This window comes from Vicugna pacos, chromosome 15, assembly GCF_048564905.1.
Source record: "Vicugna pacos chromosome 15, VicPac4, whole genome shotgun sequence".
NCBI lineage: Eukaryota > Metazoa > Chordata > Mammalia > Artiodactyla > Camelidae > Vicugna > Vicugna pacos.
The window spans coordinates 1,953,989-1,980,961 of record NC_133001.1 but is presented as its reverse complement, the minus strand read 5'-3'; the positions used below and the strand labels follow the sequence as shown (position 1 = coordinate 1,980,961).

Below are 26,973 nucleotides of genomic sequence, written 5' to 3'. Positions count from 1 at the left end.
GCCCACAGAAAGGGCAGAGGTCTGTCTCCCAGCCGCACTTGTACCCCAGAAGGAACAACTTCCCATTAGGAAGTGCCTGGGAGTGGGTGGTAGGCTCAGAGCCTACAGAAGATGAAGGCTTGCGGGGAGTAAAGTGATGGCAAAGGCTGGGTGCCTGCCTGGGGATGGGTGGGAGGAGGAAGGAACCCAGTACCCAGTAGGGGGAGCTGGGTGACTGCACCTGGGCAGGGAAGGCAGCAAACCGCAGGCCCTGAGCACCCCAGGATCCCAGGTTCTAGAATCTGGGCAAGTGAGGTCAGGTCACGTTTGACAGCCAGCAGGGGCATTCACTTGTGCTGGTGGCCACGTGGCTCTCCATGTACACCTTGGGGTCTTCCATGCTCAGCCTGGTGTAGCTCCCCTGTGGGGCTGTGGCTGTAGGTGAGGAGCAAGTGATGGCAAAGCTGGTCGTCCTGCTTTTCCTCCTGGCTCTCCCCTGAAGATCTTGATTGAATAAATGTACTCAGGTCTGGATACAGGTATTTAGAAATACTTCCCTGAGATTCTGTTACAACCCTTGGTTAAGGACTATTGAATGGGTATGTGTAATACATATAAATTCACAGATCTCAAAAATAAGACGTCTCTGAAAGAGCGGGGGTTTGATAGATGCTGCTTCTTTCAGTGCTCTCCTTTCCAGCCGTGTTAGCCTGACTCTTTTATCTGTCCCTTCCTGGCAATATTACTGGCAATATCTATTGCCTTGAAGAATAGCTCATTTTCCCTTCTAACCACTGATCATTCAGTGACATTCAGACAATCCTATAAACTTGGTTGTGGTGAGTGATTCAATAAGTAGAGTCGGACCCTTTAAAGGTTTTGCACCTTTTGTGCCCATCCAGGTCATTAGGTCAACAGGGTTTTTCTGATTGCAATAATAGGAAATCATGAGCCTTCTTTTGGTTAAAGCTGTGTGACGGACTCTTGAAATATATCTGCTAGATTCACTGAGCCCTAGCATAATCAAGATAACAGCTTTTTAAAATTAAAGTCTAGTTGGCTTACAGTGTTGTGATAGTTTCTGGTGTACAGCAAAGTGATTCTATTATATATATATATATATTCTTATTTAGTTATATGTATGTATGTTCTTATTCAGCTATATATATTCTTACTCAGTTATATATATATTCTTATTCAGTTACATGTATTCTTCAGTTACATATTCTTTTTCAGTTATATATAAAATTCATTGTTATATATATTGTTCAGTTATATATATATTCTTATTCAGTTATATATAGTCTTATTCAGTTATATATATATTCTTTCTCAGTTATATATATATTCTTATTCAATTATGTATATTCTTATTCAGTTATATGTATATACGCATATATATTCATATTCTTTTCCGTTACGGTTTATTACATGATACTGAGTATAGTTCCCTGTAGTACATACAGTAGGACCTTGTTGTTCATCTATTTTATATATAGTAGTTTCTATCTGCTAGTCCAAAACTGCTAATTTATTCTTCTCCCTCCCCCTTACCCCTTTGGTAACCATCAGTTTGTTTTCTATGTCTGTGAGTCTGTTTCTGCTTTGTAAATAAGTTCATTTGTATCATATTTTAGAGTCCACATATTAAGTGGTATCCTATGGGATTTGTCTTTCGCTTTCTGACTTACCTCACTCAGTATGAGACTCTCTAGGTCCTTCCATGTTGCTGCACATGGCATTATTTCATTCTTTTTTATGGCTGAGTCGTATTCCATTATATATATGTATACCATGCAAGGTGGCAGTTTTAAACATCAAGACCCATGACATTAGTAATGAATTGGAATTGTTTTAATAACTTAGTTTCGGCTGTCTTATGAACTGATTATCCATTTGATTAACAATCAGGGAGAATTAGATACAGGTAGATTGTAGTTTTAGCAGGCATTGGAAAAATTCTTGAAGTGGGTATTATGAGTCTTAATCACAATTTTTATTACATGTTGGGGCCCAGTGTTTTTGTGTGTAAGACATATGATTCTACAGAAAGGCAAGGTTTTACATACAAATACTTGATTTATACCCAACTGTTTGGAAACACAGCAAACATAAAAACACAAGTGGGCTATAGACTAAACATGGCCCTGGGTATGTTTAGTTTGTCTCCACACATTGAATCAACATTTAAAATTTAGGAGACTTGTGCAGAAAGCTGCACTTCAGAACTTCTCCTAAAGAATCAAATCTGGTCCCCCTTGAGCCCAGGCTCCTGTGCGGTCTGCCCTGCAGAAGTGGCCCCTTCTCGGTGGGGCGTGTGTTCTCTGGTTTGCTGTCCTCACCTGGGACCTTCACTTACTCGGGCCACCTATGTTGCCTCTGTAAGCATTTGAATTTACAATTCCTGTTGTATACTTTGATAAATATTTCAATATTTTAAAGACAGTCTATATTAATTTATAGTCTACTTCATATTTTATAATAATCCCTTAAGAGTGGGATGGAATTTTTCAAATTAGAATTCATAAGTTGTTTAAGAAAAACTTTCTTTACATGCAAATAGTCATAGTCCCATTGGAATGTCTGCAAGCTTTATGAGATTAGTCATAGTTGTAACTGGATAGGTTATGCATGTTGCAGACAGTATGGTATCTTTCTCCTTAGCGTGGCTCCTTAAAAATATAGTTGATTCAGTAGCTAAATGGTTCTCTCCGGAGCAGTGTTTAGAGTGTCAGGAGTAGTAGTTGAGCAGTAAGGTAACTAGATAATGCCTGATACACACTGCGATAGAAACAAAGGTTCTTGGAACCAGCAAATGTCTGAAGTGAGTTTCAGAGAATGACTTCACAGGGAAACTTTAGAAGAGGTCAAGGAGGAACCTTTTCAAGAGAAGGAGCACAGAAGGGCAAGGAGGAAGGGGCTACTTTTTATTTACTATTTATAGTATATGTTTTAAGTTCAGAGACTTAAGTGTTTAAATTCAGTTTTGAAGTGTATATGTAATTTTGTACATTATCAACTCTTTTTACTATTTTACAGTATAACTTCACACCATTTTTAGTCGCCGTCAGGGAGAACAAAGAAGAGATGGTCAAATTTTTGATAGATAACGGGGCAAATGTACACGCAGTCGACATGCTTCAAAGGTACAATAGTTTGTTCTCTCTCCCTCTCTTTTTTTGTTTAATCTTAATGTTGTTCTAGAGTAGTAACAGCCAGTCAGAAAGATTAACTTAATAAGAAGAGGATTAACTTAGAATCAACACATCATCAGTTAGGTAGAAAAGCAATTATTCTGCCTGGTGTCACAAAGAACGGTATGCAGCAGGATTCATCTTCCTTTATAATAGTGACTGCTGTCATTTGCAGCCTGATTTTTTTTGGTCATATGATCTTACAGTAGTTCAGGGATTTCATTTTAGTTTTATTAGTATGGACTCTGATTTTAATTTACCTTATGAGACAGTACTGAATTTCTTCATTCTATAATTTCTTTAACCTCTACTTGTGTATTTTTTTTCTTAAAAGATGCATATTAAACAAAGGAGTTTGTTTTGCCTTTTGGATGATTCTGCTTTAAATTACTTTCTTTGAAGGATACTGATGTTATTAGGTTACCACTAAGTGAGTATCACTAAGTGAGTAACTATGACCAGATACTGTGGGCTCATCAGTTTTTATCCTCTTTCATTTCTAGTACAGTTTGATGTTTTTATTTTCAATTGATAATGGTAGAAGGAAGAAAAATAGCTTTAATTATTGAATCAACATTCCATTTAAAGAAGACAAGTGATTGGTGGATGATAGAGAGGAAAGAGCTGGGCTTTAGAGTCAGACGAGGTTGAATTCCTAGCTCTCCTGCTGGCCAGGTTTGTTACCTTGGGGACATGACTTATTACCAACCAGTATGTTTCCTGTCACGTAAAGGAGGGTCGTAGTACATCCTTCAAGGGTGTTTGTGCCTAAGAAAGACCATACGTAGACTATTCAGGTTAGTGCCGGGCACATGCTTCTCAGCGTGATTCACTGCAGCCGTACTATTTTTGTTGCCATTTTTATTCATATTACTGTTTTCAGCGTGCAAACAGCTTCTCCTTACCCGACCTCTAGCTGATTTTAAAGTATTATATTTCAGACTAGGGAAGAAATGGGGAATCCTTTATTTAAATCTTTACCTGCTTCTGATAAGTGACCTCAGCGTCCTTTCTTGTCCATCAGAGGACTTTAAATTAGCAACTTCTACTGTGTGCTACCCAGGTAGGACGGGAGGCTTCTTTTTTGTCCCTCCGTTGTGGCCTTGGAGGTCATTTGCAGAGATGAGCACTCGAGCATGTAAGTGGTCAGTTCTCCAGGGGTGGGCAGGAGATTAACTTGGTAAACTAGACCAAATTAACTGTTTGAGTTATGCTAACTAAGTTCCTAAGGGTGGAGCTGTCTCTTTTATTTTAGATCAGCACTGATGCTTGCTGTGTTTCATGACTCGCCGGACATGGTCAAGCTCCTTCTTCAGAAGCATGTTAATGCCAGTTCTCTCGATTTTCAAGGATGGTCTGCTGAAAGATATGCTTGTCGTAATGGTTTTAATCAGTAAGTGTTTACGTTAAAATGTCAGTTATCTCTAAACTGTGGTTGAAAATGACCTAACTGTTACTTGTTACGTGACAGGTGAGAGTTCCTAGTTGGGAGCAGGCAGTATGGGGATGGCAGTGAGACACTCCCCATCACCAGCTGGAAACCAGCAAAAGGCCAGACTAGTGAGATGGAGCAGTGGTCACAGGGTTCTTTATCTCAGGGTTTGTAAGACCTTTATCCTTAGGGTCCTACTGGTCTCCATTTTCATTCCAGTGTAACCCTACTGGAATGAAAATATGCATGGGGTCCAAATAATGTCACAGATTTGATTTTTCTGACTAGTTATTTGGGTCTTGAAATGCTCAGCAGAGCAGAAAAATCCTGTGTTTTCCTTTGGGGGCTTTTATAATCTTTCTCTTGAATTTTTCAAGAATCTAAGGGATTCCCTGAGGCCACAGTGACAGTCCTCTCCCTCAGGGCATTGGGGCAGGGCGAGGGCATGCTAATCATTCTCTTGTTTCCCTTGATTCTGTTGCTGCAGCATTGGTACTAAAACTAGTTTTAACAGGATCTCCTTGGCAGCTGAGTCTGGGGTCTGGATGTTGCTCTCTAAAGACCTTTAATAAAACTTTAAAAGAAGAAAAAGAAACTGGTCCTGCAGTCGGGTCATGATTGACCTCTGCCCCCGGGACGCCTGTGCTGATCCAGTTTCCGCGGTCTTCGTGGCGATGGACACGTAAACTTCAGCGTGACAGCTTGTTTAGTTCTCATACGTATGCTTGTATGAGGTCATATATTTATAAATGAGTTTAGCTACAAGTTATATAGTAGCTGAGGTACCCTGAAGTATAAACCACGAAGAACAACAGCTAATCACCATAATTTGTAACATTTTCTGAAGACTACCACATTTAAATGTTACACTTATGAAAAAAACACACATTGGGTTTTATTTGGGATTCTCAAATAGTTCCAGCATTAAAGTTCAAGAACAGATTATTCCATTCTTCCACTATTTCTCTGAGCATCTGAGGGATACATTATCTCATTAAATCTTTGTAATATAATACTCTTATGAGTATTAATAACTAACTGCCTAACAAGACAGTAAGATCCCAGTTTTATAAAGGAAGACTTTGATCTGAAGAGAAGCACCTTGTCCAGGAACAAATAGCTGATATAGATCTGGGACTTCTGAGTTCGAGTTACTTTCCATATGTCAGGCTCGCTCTAGTTAACTTACTGAGCTATACTGCCCTCAGTTCATGACTACTTCACCTTTTTTCTTTTTTAATTATACATCCTAAACTTAAAAGTGTAGACTGTACAAATTCGAAGTATATGGGACAGTTGAAGTTTTGATATTATCTCTGATATTGTCTGAAATAATCTAAGAATTTAATATACTTGGTAATTGTTTTTCATATTAGTATTCAGGTAGTAATATCTATTTATCCCGTTTTTTTATACATAGCCTTTACCAGCAGATTGTCGACTACAGAGACGAAAAGATACCAAATACTCCCCCTCAAAATAGCGACCTAGGACAGAGTTCTGGTAGTAAGTTACTCTTGTTGGGCCTACCATAGATAAGGAAGTAAGATTGAGGAAATTTTGATAATGAAAGAGCAGTGAAAAAAGCCAGTGTGTAAATTTCATGTATGTTTTTATTCTTTTCATTAATTTTTTCTTAATGGTTTAATATTCAGAATTACTTAAGAAGTTAATTATAGGTAATTTAAAATCTGAGACAATATTGTCTGAAAAGAAATTCATTTATTTAATCATGGCCCCTGAAATCCGATATTATATCTTTGTGTAAATAAGAAAAACAGGGTTTTAACTTTGTTGTACATTTCCTCTAACATTATAATAAGTTGGCCTTGTTACAGAACTGGGTCTTTTAATTTTTACAGCAAATGGATTACATTGGGTAAATGAATGCTAGTTATTGCATAGTGATTAGTCTCACTAAAAAGTGATTGTCTTTAAAACCGGGAGCTCAGCAATACCTTCCTGGTGCTGTTAACAAATGGCCAACAATTAGAACTGCACAGCTGGGCCAGTGTGCAGCATAGTAATAAGAGATTGTTTTTTAAAGATACCTGGTAATAGTGCAGAAGTCAGGAAAGCAGTGCCTTGTTGAGAAGCACTGGTTACTTTTCGCATCATTACACCAACAAGGTCTCTCTCTGCTTGCATTCCTCAGAAGTGCAAAAAGAATGAAATATGTTGCCTTCATGAGAGTCAGATGTTTTCTTCCTTTTTGGGGATACTTGTCATGAAACCATATTTTGTTGGAACAAGATTTTCTATTGCCATTAGTTAAAGGATTGTCATAATAAATACTCAAATAGGACAACTCAGGACTCAACAAATTGTAATAAAAGCACAGAGGTGCTTCACATTAAAAAAAAAAAAGAAGAAGACTGTGTTGCCTAGATGTGACCCCTAGCTTGCTGTTCGGTCTGAACTGTATGAGGGCACATTTAACTTGGTAGACCTGGATCAAGCAAAGAACTTCTGTTGTAGGAAATACTAAGATTGAATAGAGTTTTGGTCTTCAAGCTGCTCATAACACAAAAGAGTTGTCCCTGGTTAATGTCTGTATCTTTTAAACAGGATTTTCAAAGAAAACATTCTTATTTGTTAATTCATCCACTTAACAGATGACTCTCAAGTGTCGCTTAGGTACTAAGCAGCACTCTGACGTTACAGAATGCAAACAGGTCAAAAGCACAGTTCCTGGCCTCCAGGAGCTTGTTACTGTCATCGCCAGTTTTATGATTTGCTTTAGTTTATTCTGTGCTTGCTGTGTCCCAGAGCCCACTAGGACTTTGTAACTATCTTTATATATATTTTTACTGGTATTTAATATGTGCCAAATTAAGTCCATGGTGAGGAAAGAAGTTTTTTAAAAGTGGATAGGATGGCAGGTAAGCCATGCAGAGCGAGTAGAAGTTTGCCAAGGAAGGAGACAGAAGGGCAGTGTTGGGTGAGTGGAACATCTTTGAAGATTACATTTGGCAGAAAGGACAGCAGTGCAGAGGCTAAGTTGTGCCAGTGAACTTTGCAGAATCTGTGAGTTTCATTTTGTTGGTGCAGGAAGGATGCTGTAGGAATGGTTGGGGATGAGGTGACTACCTAGCTCAGGCACGCTTCTGAAAGCCTTTCTAGTACTATAGAAAGGAGGAGATCTGCTGAAGACCTTGGGAAATTTGTCAGAATGCTTTTAGCTGCAAATAATAATAGGAGCCCGAAGTAACTGGCTACAGCAACAGGAGTCAGGATTGGTTAGAAGGTTCGGTGATGTCGTCAGGATCCCAGACGCTGTCCCTCCTTCAGCTGTGAGGCTGCTGGTGTTTGATGTCGCGTTTCCCGGTCTGCTGATTGGCAGCAGCTCCAAGCGTCATCTTCTCACCTGACAGTATCCGCAGGTGAGGAGGGCTGCTTCTCTCTGCATGTTTCCTGTTAACGAGGAAGAAAACAGAGATGCTTCCGGTAGACTTCCCCTAGCATCTTATTGGCTGGGCTACATCGCATGCTCATTCCTAAACCAGCCATGGGGGAAGGAGATGTAGTTACTGTGATGACCGCAGAATAATCATTTCTCTTTTTGCAGCTAAGGAGAGTTTACCTTCTTCGCATACTGCGGCAGAAAACATCCAAGAAAAGTTGCAATTGTCCGGCAAGGACGACGAAGAAGAAATGGTTGTCGAGTTGGGAACCAGCAATGGCAGCCGCGTGGATTCACTGAAGAATGTTGAGCAGAAGAGTAAGAAGATTCGATTTGAGTCTTAGGGTTTCCTAGTTATGACATAAAGCAGCGATGCACAAGCTTTTTATATAAAGGGCCAGAGAGTCAATATTTTAGGCCATGTGGTGTCTGTCACATCTACTCATGTCTGCCATTGCAGTGTGAAGGCAGCCCTAGACCGTATGTGAGTGAATAGGGATGACCATGCCCAGATAACACGAGGCTGACAAAGCCAAATGGCTGGGTGGGTTAGTCCCATGGGTATCTTCCAGAAACACCACGCTGTTTGAGCTTGACGTTGTCAGTTTATGATACTGATTCTACTAATGATTATCATTCTTTTGTGAGTCTCGTAAAGTTTGGTTGGGATTTTGTTCCTTGTAAACAGCAAAACATCCTTTTTTTGATAAATATAAACGAGGGGAAGTGGTTTTTATGCGTTAATTACCTACCAGGAGTATACTCAGTATTCACTCAAGTGTGTAGTCTCCAGGTGTGGTCCCGAAGGAATGCTTGTTAACAGAACATTGGTCTTATACTTTCAATATTCTGTATTTCTCTATTGCTGATATGAAGTCTATTTTACTTTTTTCTTTAATAGCAGATTTAGTGGTTGAGGTTTCACCGAGTAATGAAGATATCTCTGTCATCAGGTAGGATTTTATGGATTTTTAAAAATTACATGTTGACTAAGGGAACACAGAGAAAAGAAACAAGGCTTGTTGAGTGTCCTACTCTGGGTTAGACACCGAGTTATGTACTTGGCATTTGTTACCTCGTACAGTCACCACAACAGCTTTGCAGAGTAGCTGTGCTGTTACAGCTTACTGTTAGTTAATTAGGCAACTGTAGCTTAAGGAGGTTGACTAGTTGAGCCATGAATCCATGGTTAGCAAGTAGTTGACCTGTGACTTGACCATCAAGCAGAATGGCTCCCAAATCTGCTTTCTTATTCCTCAGCATAGACTTTTGTGACTTGTTTGTTTAAAGAAATGAACTCACTCATTTTTGATGTGTATTTTTGCTCCAAAGAGTTTCACCCAAACATGATATTGATGATTCAAGGCCTCCATCAGATGATGACTTAGATCTTGCTCCCAAGGTAAAGTGTTCTCTTGTGAAATTAATTTTTCTGCTCTGAATTTAGTTTTGTGTAGTATTTACTCTTAAAATTTAGCGGTGGTCTGCCTATCATTGTTTTATGTTTGTGTTAGAAAGTTGGTCAGAGTAAACCATTTTATAAAAATATGACAGGTTGATTTTTTTCTTTTTCTTTTTTCTTTTTTCTTCTTTTTTTTTTTTTACTTTGGTAAATACTGAAGATGAGGCTGAAGCAAAATGGACTAGAAGGTATATAGTGACAGGAAAATTGTACTGTGAAAAGGTTTCCCACAACAGAGGAAGTGTGAAACTTGGCCAAGGATAAGGGTTCTTTGACTTTTAAACCACACTGATGGCACTTGTATAATACTCGTGCCTCAGTGACATCTTCAGTGCACACAGTTACGTACTGTGATAATCATGGACTCTTCCTGGGGCCCTTCAGTTCCAAAACTGCGTAGCACTTGTCTTTTTTTTTCCCCTTTGACACTTTTTATTTTGGTATCAGAGAGTTGTGAGGAAAGAGGTTTTTGTTTTTTTTTGTTTGTTTGTTTTACTTTATTTCTGTCTCTGGTTCTGCATTCAGACTAAAATAATAGTTGAAGTTATAGAAATTTAGAAATTAAAATTGTTTCTCAAAATCCGTGTTATAGATTCCTCTGTGTTTTCTAAATTATCCCATTAAGAGTATATACAAAACTCTTCATCTAATTGAAGAATACATGTTTTCCCTGAAATAACAACCAGCTCTCAAAGTAGACTCTTAATAACAACCATATGATAAAACCTACTTCAGAATTCTTTTGTATTATAGTTTAAAAAAGTATGTCTAGTCCTCGTGTCCCATTCTAAAATTTCAAGTTTCAGATACTTTGTAGTATAGTTATTTACATATTCATTTTATTACCCCTGCATCAGTATACACCGCTAGAGATTAGGGAACATAATTGTGCATTTCCTGGAGCACCTAGAATAAGGTCTTAAATGTAAGAAGCATTTTAGTATTTTTTGAATGTGAATGCATGAGGAGATTTGGAATTCTGCACCATGCTGCAGGTTATATAATATGCACACTCTATCATAATGAAATCCATTTGATGGTACAGGTAATAAAATACGTGTACTATGTCATAATGAAATCTATTTGAATTCTAAAAATACGACTTAAGTTTCTATTCCCCTTTGTTTAGGTTGTAAAAGTTCAGTTGTTATGAGACGAAAATATATCATAAATGCTAAGGAAATAAATAAGAAGTATATGATGAATAGGAATAAATTACAGTCTGTTTTTCAGTATCTACCAATTGTGAGCTTAGAATTTGAGATGAAAACTTTTTAATCTTCTTTTTAGCCCCCTCTCATGTTCCATTCAATATATCTTTTTAAGCTATATATTATCCTTAGAATCCTGATTCCCTGTTCTTTCTCTAGGTGGAAAGTTGATGTGTTAGGAGCTTTCTAAAATCTATTTTTCTCTCTCTCTAGTAATAATTTACAACGTTCAGGTAGTGAGAGATGACCATGTTCAATTGAGTGACTTCTAGTGACAAAATTTAACTCTTATAGTAGTATTCATAAACAAACGGTTGTAGGGTAATACAAGTCAGTATTATTGGGGATATACAATGAACAAAGGCCTTTGTTTTATGTATCCTATATTTTGATTTTATAAAATTTGCTGAAGAATAATGTATATGTTTGCACATATAGTTTATGTATTTTTATATATATAATAAAAAGATATATAATAAAAATAAAACAGAGGCTTTCATTCATAGTATATCCCTGACAATACTGATACATCACTGATCTATTATATATAAATGCTGAAATATATGTATTTCTCCACATAACTTGTTATACTTACATTTTCCTTTTTTTCTTACCTTAAGTTTGTACTTGACTAGTCATGTTAAAACATAAATGGAGGTATGTTTTGACTTCACTTTCTCACTTTTACATTTGCCCAGCAAAATTTTTTCCTCATTTTAACCCACACTTAGTAAAGTCATTCCATGCTACATGTCATACCACTGCAGAGTGCACTTCTGTTAATTTTCCAGACTCACCTAGTGAAACTGGTGTATGTAGTGCAAAAACCAAGGCTTAGAAGTCATAGGAAATTGGTTTGGGTTCTGAAGTTACATTTTCTAAAAACTAAAGAAGATAATTCTTGGTCAGTCTGTGACCAGATGTTTCTTTGTTATAAATGAATGTGTAAAACTCTTAGTGAGATTCAGAGAGAAATAGGTTGTACTAAAAACACACACACACACACACACGAATGGTGTTTTTGTTTGTTTAACCACTTTTACCTTGAAAAGATAGTGCTTGTGATTTGAAAGTATTATATTTGGATTGTCAATTAGATCTGCAAAGAACATTTCAGGAGAAGCAAAAGCATGGGGAATAGTAATAAGTATGTGGGTTTAAAATAGCAGCAGTTTGGTTTAGTGATGTTTTAATGAGGACAACCCATTTCGGGTAGGGAAAATAGCATGCACTGAATACGTTTATGGCGACCGGACTTGAAGGAAGCTAAGTGCAGGGTAGTGATAACCTATTCCAAGGTGGTAGCTGTGTAAACAGGTAAAAAGAGCCTGAGCCCTTGGATCCCGGCAGATCCTGCCTGGTGGCACAGCACTGTACTTGAAGTCAGCAGACGTAGCATCCTGGTTCTGACCCACTGTGGGATCTTGGAAACACTTCTCTGACTTGTTTGAATGTCAGTGACCTCGTTCAAAAACATGGTACTGATACCTACCTCTCAGGTTATGTGTCATGAACAAAACTGGTAACAAATGTGAAAGCACATTGTCAACTGTAAAGGGTGCTATAGAAATGTAAGGCAGAATGATGACAGTGGCCACTAGTGACCTACTGAAATGCTGAGGACACTTTTTTAAAATCAGAAGGACAATAAAATGGGAAAGTTAGAGCGGGCATGGGGAGTTCTCATTTGGGGTATGTTAAGTGTCAGTAAACTGTTATCGGACATCTCCAACAGGTATATAGTGCTTTGGTACTTGATGCCTTCTGGGGATTTTAGGTGTTTTGACCTTAAATAAATTCCTGTTCCTGAACACCAACTAGCACCAGGCAGTTAGACACCGAATGTAGCAGTTGAGGGGTTAGGCTGTAGTGGCAGGAACAGAAGAACAAGTATACAGCAACCCTTTATCAGGGACACTAAGTCCTTCACATAAGGAACGTGGAGAGCGTTAGGTTAGACAACAGTGGGGGAGTTTGTAGTTAGGACGGGGGTGGAGTAAGGGTGGAATTTACTTAGTCAGAAAAGAGCTGAATGTGACCAAAGCTGCCAGGTGATGGACAGGAAAGAGCCAGTCACACGAAGGTCCAGGGGAGGGATGTTCCGGACAGAGAGAACAGCGGGTCACATCTCATCACTGTACTCCAGCATCTTGGAGTGGCCAGGAAGCAGCAAGTGGGTAACCATCCTTAGAATCACTTATTATTGTGTGTAGAGAAGAGAATGTGCATAATAAGGGCCTGGCACGTGCAGATGGTCACTAAACTGTTCTTATTCTTCCCTAAGTAAAGTAAAGCTTATGGTACTTTTTTGAAGAGCTGCATAGCTACATTGAAAATTTCTCTGCTGTTAACTTTAACATAAATGTTTTTCTTTCTACTTTGGTATTTTATTCAACTATTTTTCCTATCAATAAAAATTTTGTCTAATAATAGTTAGATTCCGCTAAGCCTTTGTTTACTGAAATGTAGCAGTTTCCACAGTGTTCTGTTGATACTCAACATGACAGACCCCAAGGCTTCTTTTCATGTCAAGTATGTTATTTTAATATTAAAAACAGTATCTGTCCTAAGAAACATTTTAAATTTATAGCACGTGTAGTTATTAAAGAATATATTTAAATGTATATTTTTAATTTTACTTTTTATTGAAGTGTAGTCAGTTTATAATATTAGTTTCAAGTGTACTGCAAGGCAATTCAGTTATACATATAAAAATATGTATGTTTTTAAATGTCCTCTTCTTTTGTCGAGGAATGCAAAATGGAGTTAGGTGTTTTGAAGTTAATTCTTTGTTGAAATCTGCACGTAGGTCAGTATTTTGTCCATGAAAGTATTTGCTCTGGCTTTCCATGCTCAGTTTACAGAGTCAAAAGCCAACTGAAGATAAAAGATAGACTTGATCTAGAGAGTGTATATGAAATTTTCTATTTAAATATTTGGGTTTCCAGGATATGCTTATTTTGTTTTTAAGTCTAATTGCTTTTAAAGTAGGAAATTAAGAAATAACAATAAGATAGGAAACACACGTATTTTCTTACAAAGGGATCAGGTAATCTTTATGCAACTCATTATTAATGTTAATTTTAACAGAGGACGTCCGAGATTCAACTACCGAGCCATGTTGATCATTTATCTGGAGCTGCAGGTCTAGGGGAAAAAAATACATCAAGTGGACAAATAGAAAGTAAGCACTGTATTTTCTAAAAAAGTCATTTGACAGAATGTTGATTTAAAACGTGGATTTGGATCTATTCTCTCAGCCAAAGAAAATCACCTGTTGAACGTATAGTGAGAGAAAAAGAGGAGGAAAGGAAGTAAGTTGTATACCTTACCAGGTGTCAACAACAGATTAAACTAGAATGCTGCTTAAGGAGCTCAGTTGTTAGCTTTCTTTCAAGATGCGCTGTGACCTGAGGACAGTCAGGAAATCAGGAGGAGGGGAGGAGAGAAGGAGGGAGCGAAGAATGAACGAGGTAGAGAGGAGGGGAGTAAATGAAGGAAAAGGAGGGGGGGGGTCCCTGGCAGGAGGTGGTAATGAATGTAGAATAGTTCTTTAGAAGCAGGAAGAGGAGTGTTTGAAGTGAGATGGGTGTGAAGTGAGCTGCTTCCAGCACCAAAGCTTCTCCAGGAAGCACAGCAGAATGTTCCACTCCCCCGTCTCCCTGACCGTTAGGAAGGCAGTGAGGACTGCGGTACCTGATCACACAGAGCTGGGTGTGCCTGCTGTGGGTGAGCACAGGCGTATGTGGTCAGCTGTCAGTGTCTGGACTTTCGTGTCATGCAGCGTGCTGCTGCCTTATAGGATGGTGTCTCATAGGCCAACAGAAGAGAGTGGGAAAGAGGAAGAGGGCAGGGTGCGTTCCGGGGAGGTCAGGGGAGCTGGAGCCTGGTAAAGAGTCCACTAAAAAGTCTGCAACTCCTGTTGCAGCTTTTGGGGAAGTGTTACAGTGAGACGCGTGCGGCTGGATTTCAGAAGGATCCGTTAAGTCCGAGTGCTGTAGAAGCAGACTCGGTATGGACCAGAGTTTCTCACATTTTACTCAGTCACCTGGGGACCCAGTGAAAGGTGCACATTCTGAGCAGTGGGTCTGCATTTCTAACAAGCTCTCAGGTGACGCCCTTGTTGCTGGTCTTCAGATCACGCTCCGAGGGTAGACTTGTGTTTAGTGGAATCTGGAAGAAGAGCCACTGGGGAGTTAGACACAACAGCATCAAGGAAAAGCATGATTTTGTTTTTCTTTCTGAGCGCATTCATAGCCAGAGCGAGGCAAAGAGTGAAGTAGAAATTAGAGATGTAAGATACTGCTGCTGAGCAGAGAGGGAAAAGAAGTGGTGGGCATCATCCGTCCAAAGAATAGAGAAGGGGAAGAATTAAGACCACAGGTCTAGAGGTACCTTTGAAGAGGAAAGTGAAAGGAAGGAAGGAGGGGGGGAAAAGGCTGCAGGTAGGTGATTTTGGAATTGAGGGGGAAACTTGAGAGGACTCCTTCTCGATGGCGTCAGTAAATTTGCACTGAAGCCAGGTTAGATCACTGCCACTCCAGAGAATACTGGAATCAGGAGGGGGCCTAGAATTGGGATAAACCACAGCCACTCCTTCTATCAGGCTTCAAAGATAATGTTGTATTGGTATGTGTTATTCAAGTGAGATTGATTTGAATATGAAGCACTGGCTGTGGTGGTGGTTTGTTTTTTTTTTTCATGATACCTAATTTTTTGATAAGATATTTGTTTCACAAAAATCCTTTTAAACATTAGCCTGATTTACCAAACCAATTTTGGAAATAAATTAATAGGATTCATTCCATAAATGCTACAGTTGTTATTTTCAGTGAATACTACACAGGTTTTGAAATATAAGACTTCTTTCGTCTAATAATTCTGTGGCAATGAAATTTTTTTTTGATCACCAGATTTCAATATTGAAAACTCAGTATACATTCTTTCTTGCATGAGTGGATCAAGAAACTTTGATGGCTAGAGGATCCAAGAAATGTAGGCATGCCAATAGCCCACGTGGGTATGGGAAAAAATGAATATTTTTATGAACGATTATTCTACAAGTGTGTATCCAAGCTGATCAATTCATAACATTTTCTCTGACGAGAAGTGAATTGCACATTCAAATGAACTGCCATCACAACTGGACTTCCTAAATTACAGGACAAATTGAGGAGCATGATAAATACTTGTAGTCTAATGGTGTCAGTCGCATGAAAGATGTGCTGTTGCATTTTGCCATCAGCTTTCACATTTGTCTTCTTGGAGCCGTGACTTGTTCCTCTGATTAAAGATCGCTTTCCTCCTCCTCAGGCAGCATGTTCACGTTTGTATATGTGCACGTTTGTATTTTATAAAGTCATTTGAAACATAATCGTACTTTTGAAATCTTAACTGCATGTTTTGTTAAGCCTATATTCCTGCTCTTTATTCAGTATCTATAATGGATTCATACGTCTGTCTTGTTGCTGTCCTAACTGCCCCTGAAAAACAAAACACTGAAACCTAATGTATTCATTTCCAAAGCAAGCATGAGGATTGCACTCAGTACTAACTGCATGACTGGATAGTTGGCTTTCATATTTACATATAATTGATTATGTGTCCCTTTTGGCTTTTAGATTCTGCTGAAAAATATCCTCACCTGAAGGTAAAAACTTCAATACTTTTTATCTTGAATATTTTTTTTAATGAGGGTACTGGGAATTTAGCCTAGGACCTCATGCACTGCTAAGCAGGCACTCTACCACTGAGCTAGACCCCCCCCTTTAATTATTACTACAGATTGTATCAAATTACATTATTAATCGGTTTGTTTCAAAAACCATACAGCCTGCAGTTGGAGTGAAAGATTCTGTTCCTAAAAAAACAGGAGAAATGGTGAATTTACAAAGATTGATATCAGGTAAATTTTGCAATACAAATTTAACTCTGAAATGAAGTACAGTTTTCTTATTTCTAATTCCTTTTATTTTTTTAAATTTAATTGAAAGATGACATAAGTAAGGTAGATGTTATTATCGGTATCCATGTTTGAAAAATATATAGAAGCATAAGAAATAGAGTTTTAAAATGTCATCTTTGACTCGGGTGTTTCTATTGATGTTGAGAGACTTCTAAAGTGCACAGTTTGGAGTCCCTATACTTCTCAGGGATTCTGAGAGATTGATTATTAGGTTCTAAGATTTTTCCAGAGTTTTGAAATGCTTAATTGAATTCTGACCTTTATGTAGGGTAAAGCTTCACTTGCTAACATGTCAGTCATATTTCACTTTAATTATTTCATCTAGTGCTATCACATTGATGATATTTTCTTATTTCTGTATTTATTTATTAATGAAGGTCCTAGGGATTGAACCCAGAACCTTGTGCATGCTAAGCATGTGATCTACCACTGAGCTATGTCCCTAGCCCAAAGATCTTAAGTCAACTGGATGTTTTGATTAGGGAAGGGGGGAGGGGGGGAGAGAGAGGAGAGAGAGAGAGAGAGAGTGAGTGTGTGTGTGTGTGTGTGTGTGTGTGTGGTGTCTTTGATTATTAAAAATGATGGAAGTTACTAGTCCTACCTGAGTATTTGGTAGACATGATCTTTTAAAACAATAATCCTTAAAGTTTCAGGGTTTAGGATATTTTTTATACTATTAAAAATTATTGGGAATTCTGAAGAACTTTTAAGTGGGTTGTATCTATTGATGTTTAGTATATTAGAAAATAAAACTGAAAGATGTAAAAAACAAGCACACACAAACATTCCATTAGCCATCAGAGCTATCACATGTCATGTATCTGGAAACCTCCACTGCACACTTAACGGAGAATGAGGATGAAAATAGCATTCAGTATTATTGTGAAATTAGTTTTGACCTCCTGGACTCCCTAGATGGAGGGAACTTGGGGCTTCAGGGCTTCTCAGATGGCACTTGAGAACTGCTGTTTTAAACAGGGTTCATGGATGTGAAATGATAAAGGGGCCCTTGTGATGAAGTGGGCTTTAAAGTTCACTTCTACATTTCTTGCCTTTTTTCCTTTAACTTGTCTCTAAAAGTTTAGATCTGACAACTTAATTCTTTTAAAAAAAAGGAAAACACTTGTTATATATTTCCTGTCTCGTGGCACACTGTACTGTTTGGGTCTAGTTTGTACCTAGACTTACCCTATTTTTATATGGAAAAAATTAGTCGCTCAAGGCTATCCTTTCTTATATAAATTTATGATGTTTATCCAAGGCTTAAGGTAAGAATTCTGAAGATATTGGTACATTGAGGAAAGACTGTGTCATTGTAATGTAAGTAGTACCATTCAGTAAAAGTTTCCTTTAAGCCCACGTCTCTAGGACACAGTACTGTCATGCATATTTAAACGGCTGGTTAGACGTACATTTTCTAATGAAAAAATTTACATGTTGGAAAGTCATAATTATTCATAAAGCTCTTACGGAATATAGACTGTTTTATAGAGAGTGATGAGTGAATCCGAATAAGTAATACTAGGAAATTAAAAGTAGAAAAAAGAGAGACAGTGGTTCCCTATGTGAACAGCAATGACATGTAAAGTACAACCAGCTGGGAAGGAGCAGTGCATTTGGGGGGGAGAGGAGGATGTGGGGCTGCTGCTCTGAGAAGAGAATTCATACAAGTTAGTCAAGTTTGTATTGTTATTCACATTCTAATAAGTGGAAACTTTGTTTTCTGATCCTTCAGACTGGGATTCTACTAGTTTGAGCCCCAATAATGGGGCTGGTCAAAGAGCCAAGCTTTTGAAAGCTGATCAATGTCCGTTGGTATCACAGTCGGTGACCACAAACCAGTCAGCACCCACAGAACTGAGGCAGACGGCCATAGTAGATAAAAAACAGATGAATATTGGAGCCGTGTTTCTGTCAGAAAATGCAGCGCTCCGTGGCCTGCGTCAGTCACAGCTGCCAGAGAACAGAAGCAGCAAAGAAGGTAATAAATCAGCATAGAGAGCTAGCCATAGTCTACCTGTGCGTGGCTTCACCATATTCCGACTTTGCAGAAATCACTTTGTGGCAGGATCTCCTTTGTGTTTGCTCCTTTTATGCAACCTGCAACCAGACAAGACCTTTTAGCACGACATTTACATTCATCATCCTCTGACAAAAGTAGCATATTAAATAGCAAAGAGGATTAGGAGAAAGTAAGTTCGTTCAGACTAGTATTTAGCTCACTCTTGGGAGTGGGTAGGAGGATGATGTCTAGAGCTTTGTGACTAGTTGGGAAACCTAGGTGGACATCCAAAGATTCCCTTCTGAAAATATGGTTTCTTAGCTTTATTTTTATCTAGCTCTGAATTTATATGTATTAGTTATAGCTGTTTTCAGTGTAACTGAAAAAGCACCTCTGCAACTAAATATCAAAATATTTCTAGTATATTCTCTGCCTTTCTGTATTTTAGAAGTGGCTTTCCCAGCGGTAGTGGCAGACATTGGGAATTTGCTACACAGGACCTCCTTGTTAACCGTGTCCACGTGGTATATCAGCTTGTTTTATTATTTTCAATGGATTGATAGTTCAAAATGGATACTGGTTTTTAAGGAGTGCTTTATCACTTAAAAATAATATATGGAATATCAATTGTAATTCTTCTAGGATACCCAGTCTGTTGATTAACCACATCTGATATGTGTTCTAATTTATATACCATTGAATTTAGTGCCTTAATCAGTGCTATGATCAGAGCTGTAGTAATAAGTTATACAATATTTTTTCTGCTCCAGTTGCTTTATCTTTTCTTTCTTTACCTGTAGTATTAATGTCGCGTTTACAGAAGATTCTGTTATCTCCTATAGTAGTGACTGCAAGCTCTAAACTCAAAGTTTTTCTAATAAATAAGGATTGTTTTATACAAAGATTCTTTTAAGAGTTTGTCCTCCACAGCATAGGAGCAAAGAGGATAGACAGGTAAAGAAATAGTTATAAGTTCAGCTGCTGAAGACACACTAGAAAAATCTGTGAGGTTCCGAGGTAGGAGATCCTTGTGTCTCCATGGAAAGACAGCTGTAATCAAGGAGGACTTCACAGAGCAGCTGAGTCTTCAAAGAGGAAAAGGAACTTGTCAGAACAATAGAGGGAAACGTTTCAGATTAAGGAAAGATAAAAGCATAAAAAGTAGCAGTAGTTTTGGAAACCATGAATAACATTGCTCTTGAAGCTTGGTATGTTATTAAAGAGGTACTGTTAGGAGGTAGAGAATAGAGTCTATCGTGACTTTGTATATTTCTACTGTATTTTTAAATGTTTTATTTCTCTTTGTTTTGTTCATGTGTGGTGAATCAATTTGTGAATGAAACTTTGAGATGTTTGTATGCCTTTAATCTGGTAACGTCTAGTATTTCCCAAATAGTTTGTTGAAGTTTTAAATAATTAGAAATATTTCTTAAAGAAGTAAATATCCAGCTAAAGATTAAGCTTAATTTAAACTGTCGATTGATGAAATGTGTTTTATGTTTTTATGAGGATGATGCCTTTTATCTAGCTGTTCTAAGTAGTGAATTTTAAGTAAGCATATTCATTTTTCAGCATACCTAGACTTAGAATGGACATCTGAGGAAGAGCAAGAAACACTTGTTGGAAGTGAAAATAACCACTCACAGGTATGTAAAAATGTGAATTTAAATCTCTGGTTTATATTCCTTTGTATGCTTAAATAACAGAGTTCAAAAGAAATTGCCTCTCAAACTAGACTTGTAGAGTCAATTAATAATTATTTAATAGTTTTTAAAAGCATTTTATCTAGCTATAAAACTTAAAGTATTGTTAGGATCTATAATAATTTATAGTTAAACTTTATCCTTGGAATTGAGGCAAAAAACCTTGTTGTTTGTTTACTTCTTCCATTTTTATAGCTCCCTCACATGATAATGAAGGTGATATCAATTATGAAATCATGTGGTTAAGCAGTTGAAATTCTAAATAATTTAGCAGTGATCGCCACCGAGTTAGTTTCATGAAAGGAACAGTCATTCTCATTGGTCCAAAATTTGCAGATTCAAATTGCAAGTCATTAATGCTCAGATGAAAGATTTCTTCTGTCTTGTGATCTCTATGTAATCGATTTCAGAATCTACAGTCAGGGAGAGAAGAGCTGTCATAGAATCAACCCCACTGCCTAGTAAGAGAATCAAACCTTCCAGGATTAGACCTTTGCTATTAGGGAACAAACAAAAACGTTGTAAATTGTTTCATTTTCGGGTAGGAAATCAGTAAATATTATTAAAAATTCTTTTATTCACTCTCAGTAGTGAACGTTAGAGTATAATATAACTTGGATGCACCGAATACATATTGAGATGGATCACTATCATAGTATATTATTTGCACTTAAATTCAGGAATTTGTTCCTTTGATTGATGTTAGTTGATTTTGGCACCTAATAATTTGCAGGTTGCTTATTCTCCAGTATTAGTCCTTTAAAAAAAAATCTTTACATGCACTGGAGGGGCTGAGTATTTCAGGTATGTGAGGTGAAATATTTTTTAGTGAGGAAATCGTTGTAGTGTTAGAAATCTAATCTCTAAATCTTTGTAGATTTGACATGTATGAATTGTTTAGTTCAAACAAATAGTGACAAAGTTAGGTTTCTGTGTTCCTGTTTTTCTCCTATTTCAAGGCTAAGGCAAGTTCTGTTGCATTTCTTAGTTTGTGAGTAGCCAAACATAGATTAAGAAGTTTGTTAAATTTTAATTAGTTTTTAATTTTTCTTTATCCATACTTGACTACTAAAGGATACATGTGTTTTACGAGCATGTACTGTGAAAGAAAAGAAATCTGAAGATCAAATCAAGCAGACTAATCTTTCACTTGTGCATCTGCAAAAAACGCCTAGAGAACCAGAAGTGAATAAGGAACATGACAGAAAGGACGTACCTGTATCTTCAAAACATTCTTGTGTGGAGAAGCATGAGGACACGTGGGTCATACAAGGCAAATTAGACTGGAAAAATAATTCTGAATGTATCACAAGGAAGTCAAATCAGAAAATCAGTAAAATCCATGAAAAAGGCAAAATTACTTTTCATCGTAAGGTGGAGTCACTACATGACAACTTGGAACTACATGGTGACTTAAAGGAACTACCTCCCAGTGTGACAGATAATATATTTGATTGTGAGGAAAAAGATGTACCTGGAGCCTCTGTCTCTGTAGGATCCCAGGCATTCTCTGAACACAAAGAGCCCAGTCTTAAAAATGTTTTTCCGTCTTATTCCATGTCTGAGTCAAAAGAGTATGGTTGCCAGTCATCTTCAAAACTTTATTTAAGTGAAAATAAGTTAGATGAACATGACAAAGCAGACACTGAACGTGTTTTTAACAAAAATGAGGAGAGTTTTTATAATAGAGAAAATGAAGTAAGGAACCGAGTTCCATTTACAGTGAATGAAGACCAAGAACTTAATACAAAAATAATACAAAAAAGGAACCAAAATACTGACTGGAAGTCAGACATTGGACGTACATCTCAGGTAAGTGACCCAAAAAGCCTTTTTGGTTGGTGGCTTGCCCGCTCCAGTGAGATGAAACACCTGATTCAAATAAAAAGTCACGATATGTCTGCTGTTTCAAATACTTACAAGAACACGAAACCAATGCAAGACCAGCTCCAGAAGCCATTACTTGCAGATAACTGTGGTGCTATATTAACTCTAAAATCATGGACCCTGAATTAGGAAATGTGAGTAGTTCTCCATCAAATGGTAACAGAACATCCAAGGTATATCTAAAAGAGTTACACCAAGATATGCAAAGGTTTAACAATGAGGTAGGCATGTTACAAGTAGAATTCCTGGCTTTGGAAAAAGAAAATAGAGCTTCAAAAAGAGGTAGAGGTTCCTTTGCTGCTACTCTGTTTTTTTTTTTTTTCTTTTATCAATAATCTCTTCCATTCTGATCCATATTTGATCTGATTTTCCACTTACGAAAATAACCTATATATAAAATGGGGTCATCTAAATATGTAATCATGTAGAAGCAGACTATTTCTGCCATCTAAATAACAGGAACTCAGGGAAGTATTTTCCTGGGTTTTGTTCCTTAATCAATCTAAGTCTCTGTGCCATTCTTTTGTATGAAGTGGGAAAGTAATTCAGCTGTGTGCCACGTGACGTTCTGAGCCAGAATAAACACGAGTGAAATAGCTTAGGAAATATAATAAGCTCAAGGGTTTTTTTTTTTAATCTATTGGCTTAAATGTAAGTTGCACTTTCATAGAATGGGAAGGAAGCAGTGACTGAGAGAAGGGATATAAGCACACGCTCTCACTAAACTGATCTGTATATTATGTGTTAGTGAGTGTGGGCTTCTCTGTTTTACTGATCACTGGACACTTAGAATTCCATCATGGCCACTTTGAGATATTGTTAAGAATACATGTGCTCCCACATACTCTTGAATCACAACTTCTGGGTGTTTGTGTTGAGACAGACACTTTTCTTGTATTATTTAATAAAATGTAGTAAGTTTTGACAGTGTATGATTCTATCATATAGGTAGTACGAACTCTCAGCCAAAAAAACTCAGTATTTATCTCCAAAGGAAAAAACTTGAGTTTTGAGATGCACTGAATGATTTTTTTTTAGTGCTAGTAATAGATTTTTAGAATGTGTGTGTTCTTTTGTGTGAGGTGCAAGGAGTGTTAAAGATAGAAATCTGAAGGTGTTCTCCTTTCATAGAAGGAGATGAGCCCTGCCCCCAACTTTGCCAAAGTCACACTTTTAACTTACCTGATCAATTTGATGAATTTATTTGGTAGCTTATTAGATTCAGTGTTACAGAATTGTATCATCTCCTTTGACACCATAAAATGCTGGGGAATACTGCTTTAGGGAATTTGGACAAATCACTTAAGCTTTCTTGGTTGTGTTCCCGTTTTCAGTAAACAGTGGGGCTATGGTAGATCACTCATTACTCCTATGGCGTCTAGCTATAAAATGGTCATGGTTATTGAATGTGAAATTGGGAAGCATTATTCCTTCTGCAGAATTCCACACTAACTGGCATTTCATCAGTTTCACTCTGCTCCTTTCGGTAAACTTGGGTTTATATATTTTATTAAACACCACTTTTTTGATACCCCAGGATCCAAATGAAACAAGAATTATAAAAAGTAGTGGGAAAAGGATAGCTTTAGCACAGAAAGAAGAATGTTTCCTTTCTGTTACTGAAGCACCAAGGTGTGACATCTTCTAAATCTGGCTGTTTAATGCAAAATCTAGGTGGTAAAGACAGAAGAGGACAAATTTTATGCCTTTGTCTTTCTATTTCTCCGTCTCTGCCATTCACATGAGGAAGAGTGGATGTAAGAGCACAACATTCAGAAAGTCCTTTTCGAAATTTTGGAAATTCTGTTTCTTTTCCTCAAACAGAAAGAAGCAGAATTTACAAACATTTCAATGACTTGAAATGATAAAAATTAAAATAAGCACAAAAATATTGTAATCAATTGAAGTCAGGGCAAACTGAGTCAAATGATAAAGTGAAGGATAACAAAGTCTTCGTAATGAATAAAGTAATAATTACCCTTTGTATCAAACTTTCACTAAAGGTTGAAGTAGAAGAGAACAGGAGCAAAAGTGGTGAGCTGAGAGGATCAGAAACCATGTGTGATGGCAGTTATCATGAAGGATTAACTCGGCAGAGGAAGAGGGGAAAAACTGATGACCAGAAGTCTCCTGCTCTGCAGAAAGGAGATTCTGATAGGTAAGCCTATATCAGTATTCAGCAGTAAGTAATTATTATTTTCCTAGATACTGTTCAGAATTTCTTCCCAGACTCATCTCTCTACTTGCTTCCATATATTTTATACTCTTCCTTCCAGGTTCCTAGGACACGCCTAAATGCCATGTGCCTAATCTTTGTGCTCACATTCTAATCTCTTAAGTAGAATAATTTCCTCCTGTCTCTCTTGCTCATGACTTCCTGTTTATTTCCCCTCTTCTGTAAAGCCTTCCTTATGCTCATTTTACTTTCATTATATCAGCTCTTGCATATCACATTATATCATAATTGTATATCTGTCTTTGAAGCAAGAATTTGTGTTTCCTTGCATATGGTTGGCACTTGTTAACCATTTTGTGAATTAATAAATGATTGAAGATGGGTAAGAGTTGGAATATTAGAAAAATTGGTTTTTTTTTTAATTTATCAGTAGAATTATTTTTTAAAAATTGGCTTTTTTATGGATTGTTTTAAAGAAGCTGTCCTGGCTTGCATATGAAAGAAGTAAAGAAGAATGAAAGTGGAAAACGGACATTAAAAGCATCTGTGACTTCACTTGTATTTGCGAAGACTGCCTCACTGGCTGGTGGTCTCCTACACATGAATGACAACAGCAGTTTAAGTGAAGATCAAGGTTGTGGCAGGTAAAACCTACAAATTCTTTATTTCTAGCTGAAGACGTATTAGCAGTGATTACCTTCTCTGGAACTAGAACAGCAGCATATAGTGCAAAGGCCAAGGCAAGAGAATTCTCAAATGTGTCGGAGGAACTCTGCCGAAAGTTTAAGATGAGGACAAGTGTCTTTGACTGGAAGCCGGGCTGCAGTGAGTCAGTGTGAACAGCCCCTCAGAGGACATTCCCTGGGAAGGCAGGAGAGGACTGGGTGATAACTGAAGGGGAACGTGGGGCTCGTGGGGGTTCCCTTTTTTTTAATGATGACATGGTAGTTTGTAGAGCATGTCTGTGTGCTGTTGGATGTTATTCCATAGAAGATGTGTTTTTCAATTTCATCTTGTTTGCATTTCTGATGTTAGAAAGTGTATTGATTGTACTGTGTTATCTTTAAAATATAGTAAACTATTCATGTATAGTTTTATTGTAAGGGCTTGTTCATTAGTTCTGAAGCGTAATATTCTTACACAATTGAATATGCAGATAATGACTTTAAAGTTACACCATTGTCCATAGATTTTTAAAAATTGTATACTCATAATAACTACAAACACTTAGGCCATACTGAATAGGGTTTAATCATTCCTTGATGATTCTAGACTTTATAGTGTCCTTGACAGTATCATCATGAGTGGCTGTGGTTTTGTATGCTATTGTAAAGTATCAGATTATAGTAACTTAATATTTGTTTAGATTCTAGGAAGTAGGGGAAGACTTTGTTTATATGCAATAGAATAATAAACTATTAACAATCTATCACAGATGATTACTTTTGGATTACTTAGTTCTAAATTAAAAAAGCCATCATGCTCCATAAGGACCTGTCAAATGCATGAACAAACAGCTAAATGGGTAATGAATGCCCGCTGATTAATGTCTTTAACAAAAGCAAATCTTTATTAAAAGTAGATTTCCAGTATTGCCTAGGTCTAAAGCCTTTTTATTTTTAAAAAGTAGGTGTTAAGATTCAGAAATTATTATTAGTATTATTTTAACCTTTTTTATTGAGTCATAGTCGTTTTGCAATGTTGTGTCAAATTCCAGTGTAGAGCACAATTTTTCAGTTACACATGAACATACATATATTCATTGTCACATTTTTTTTTTTGCTGTGAGCTACCATAAGATCTTATATATATTTCCCTGTGCTATACAGTATAATCTTGTTTATGTGTTCTACATTTTGAAATCCCAGTCTGTCCCTTCCCACCCTCTGCCCCCTTGGCAACCACATGTTTGTATTCTATTTCTATAAGTCTGTTTCTGTTTTGTATTTGTTTTGTTTTTGTTTTTGTTTTTAGATTCCACATATGAGTGATCTCATGGTTTTTTTCTTTCTCTTTCTGGCTTACTTCACTTAGAATGACATTCTCCAGGAGCATCCATGTTGCTACAAATGGCACTATGTTGTCGGTTTTTGTGGCTGAATAGTATTCCATTGCATAAATTGACCACATCTTCTTTATCCAGTCCTCTGTTGATGAGCATTTAGGCTGTCTCCATGTCTTGGCTATTGTAAATAGTGCTGCTATGAACATTGGAGTGCAGGTGTCATTTTCAAGTAGGGTTCCTTCTGGACATATGTCCCAGAAATTACTATTTATAATTATACCTAGACATAGAATAATAATAGAGATTCATTTACTACATTAGTTAAAAATACTTAAAAGTAAATATTACTTTCTTAGCATACTGTGAAATGTAAGTATTGAAGCCAGATTGCCTGGGTTGGAATTCTGGGCAGACATAGGGGCTTCGACTAGTGACTTAGCCTTTCTGTGCCTCATTTTCTTCCTGGGTAAAGTACCTAATGTATTACCTACCTCCCAGGATTGTTGTGAAGATTAAAATGTCTTTAAGACATGTAACGTTCTGATAATAATGCA

At 37.3% G+C, this 26,973-nt stretch overlaps 1 protein-coding gene across 14 annotated transcripts in view; it reads left to right on the top strand.

Annotated features, from left to right (window-relative positions):
* Positions 1-26,973, top strand: part of LOC102541550 (coiled-coil domain-containing protein 144A-like) — a 134,269-nt gene that overhangs the window by 82,765 nt on the left and 24,531 nt on the right. For 13 of the 14 annotated variants that reach the window (XM_072937405.1, XM_072937414.1, XM_072937404.1 and 10 more), the window contains 14 exons: positions 3,019-3,125; positions 4,429-4,566; positions 6,026-6,111; positions 8,174-8,326; positions 8,910-8,961; positions 9,341-9,410; positions 13,772-13,865; positions 16,303-16,331; positions 16,514-16,586; positions 18,382-18,627; positions 20,221-20,294; positions 21,426-22,163; positions 24,242-24,396; positions 24,891-25,058. In XM_072937405.1, the coding sequence (XP_072793506.1) occupies positions 3,019-3,125; positions 4,429-4,566; positions 6,026-6,111; positions 8,174-8,326; positions 8,910-8,961; positions 9,341-9,410; positions 13,772-13,865; positions 16,303-16,331; positions 16,514-16,586; positions 18,382-18,627; positions 20,221-20,294; positions 21,426-22,163; positions 24,242-24,396; positions 24,891-25,058 (2,183 nt within the window). The remainder of the gene's footprint in view (positions 1-3,018; positions 3,126-4,428; positions 4,567-6,025; positions 6,112-8,173; positions 8,327-8,909; positions 8,962-9,340; positions 9,411-13,771; positions 13,866-16,302; positions 16,332-16,513; positions 16,587-18,381; positions 18,628-20,220; positions 20,295-21,425; positions 22,164-24,241; positions 24,397-24,890; positions 25,059-26,973) is intronic. The other variant, XM_072937403.1, reaches the window with a different exon arrangement.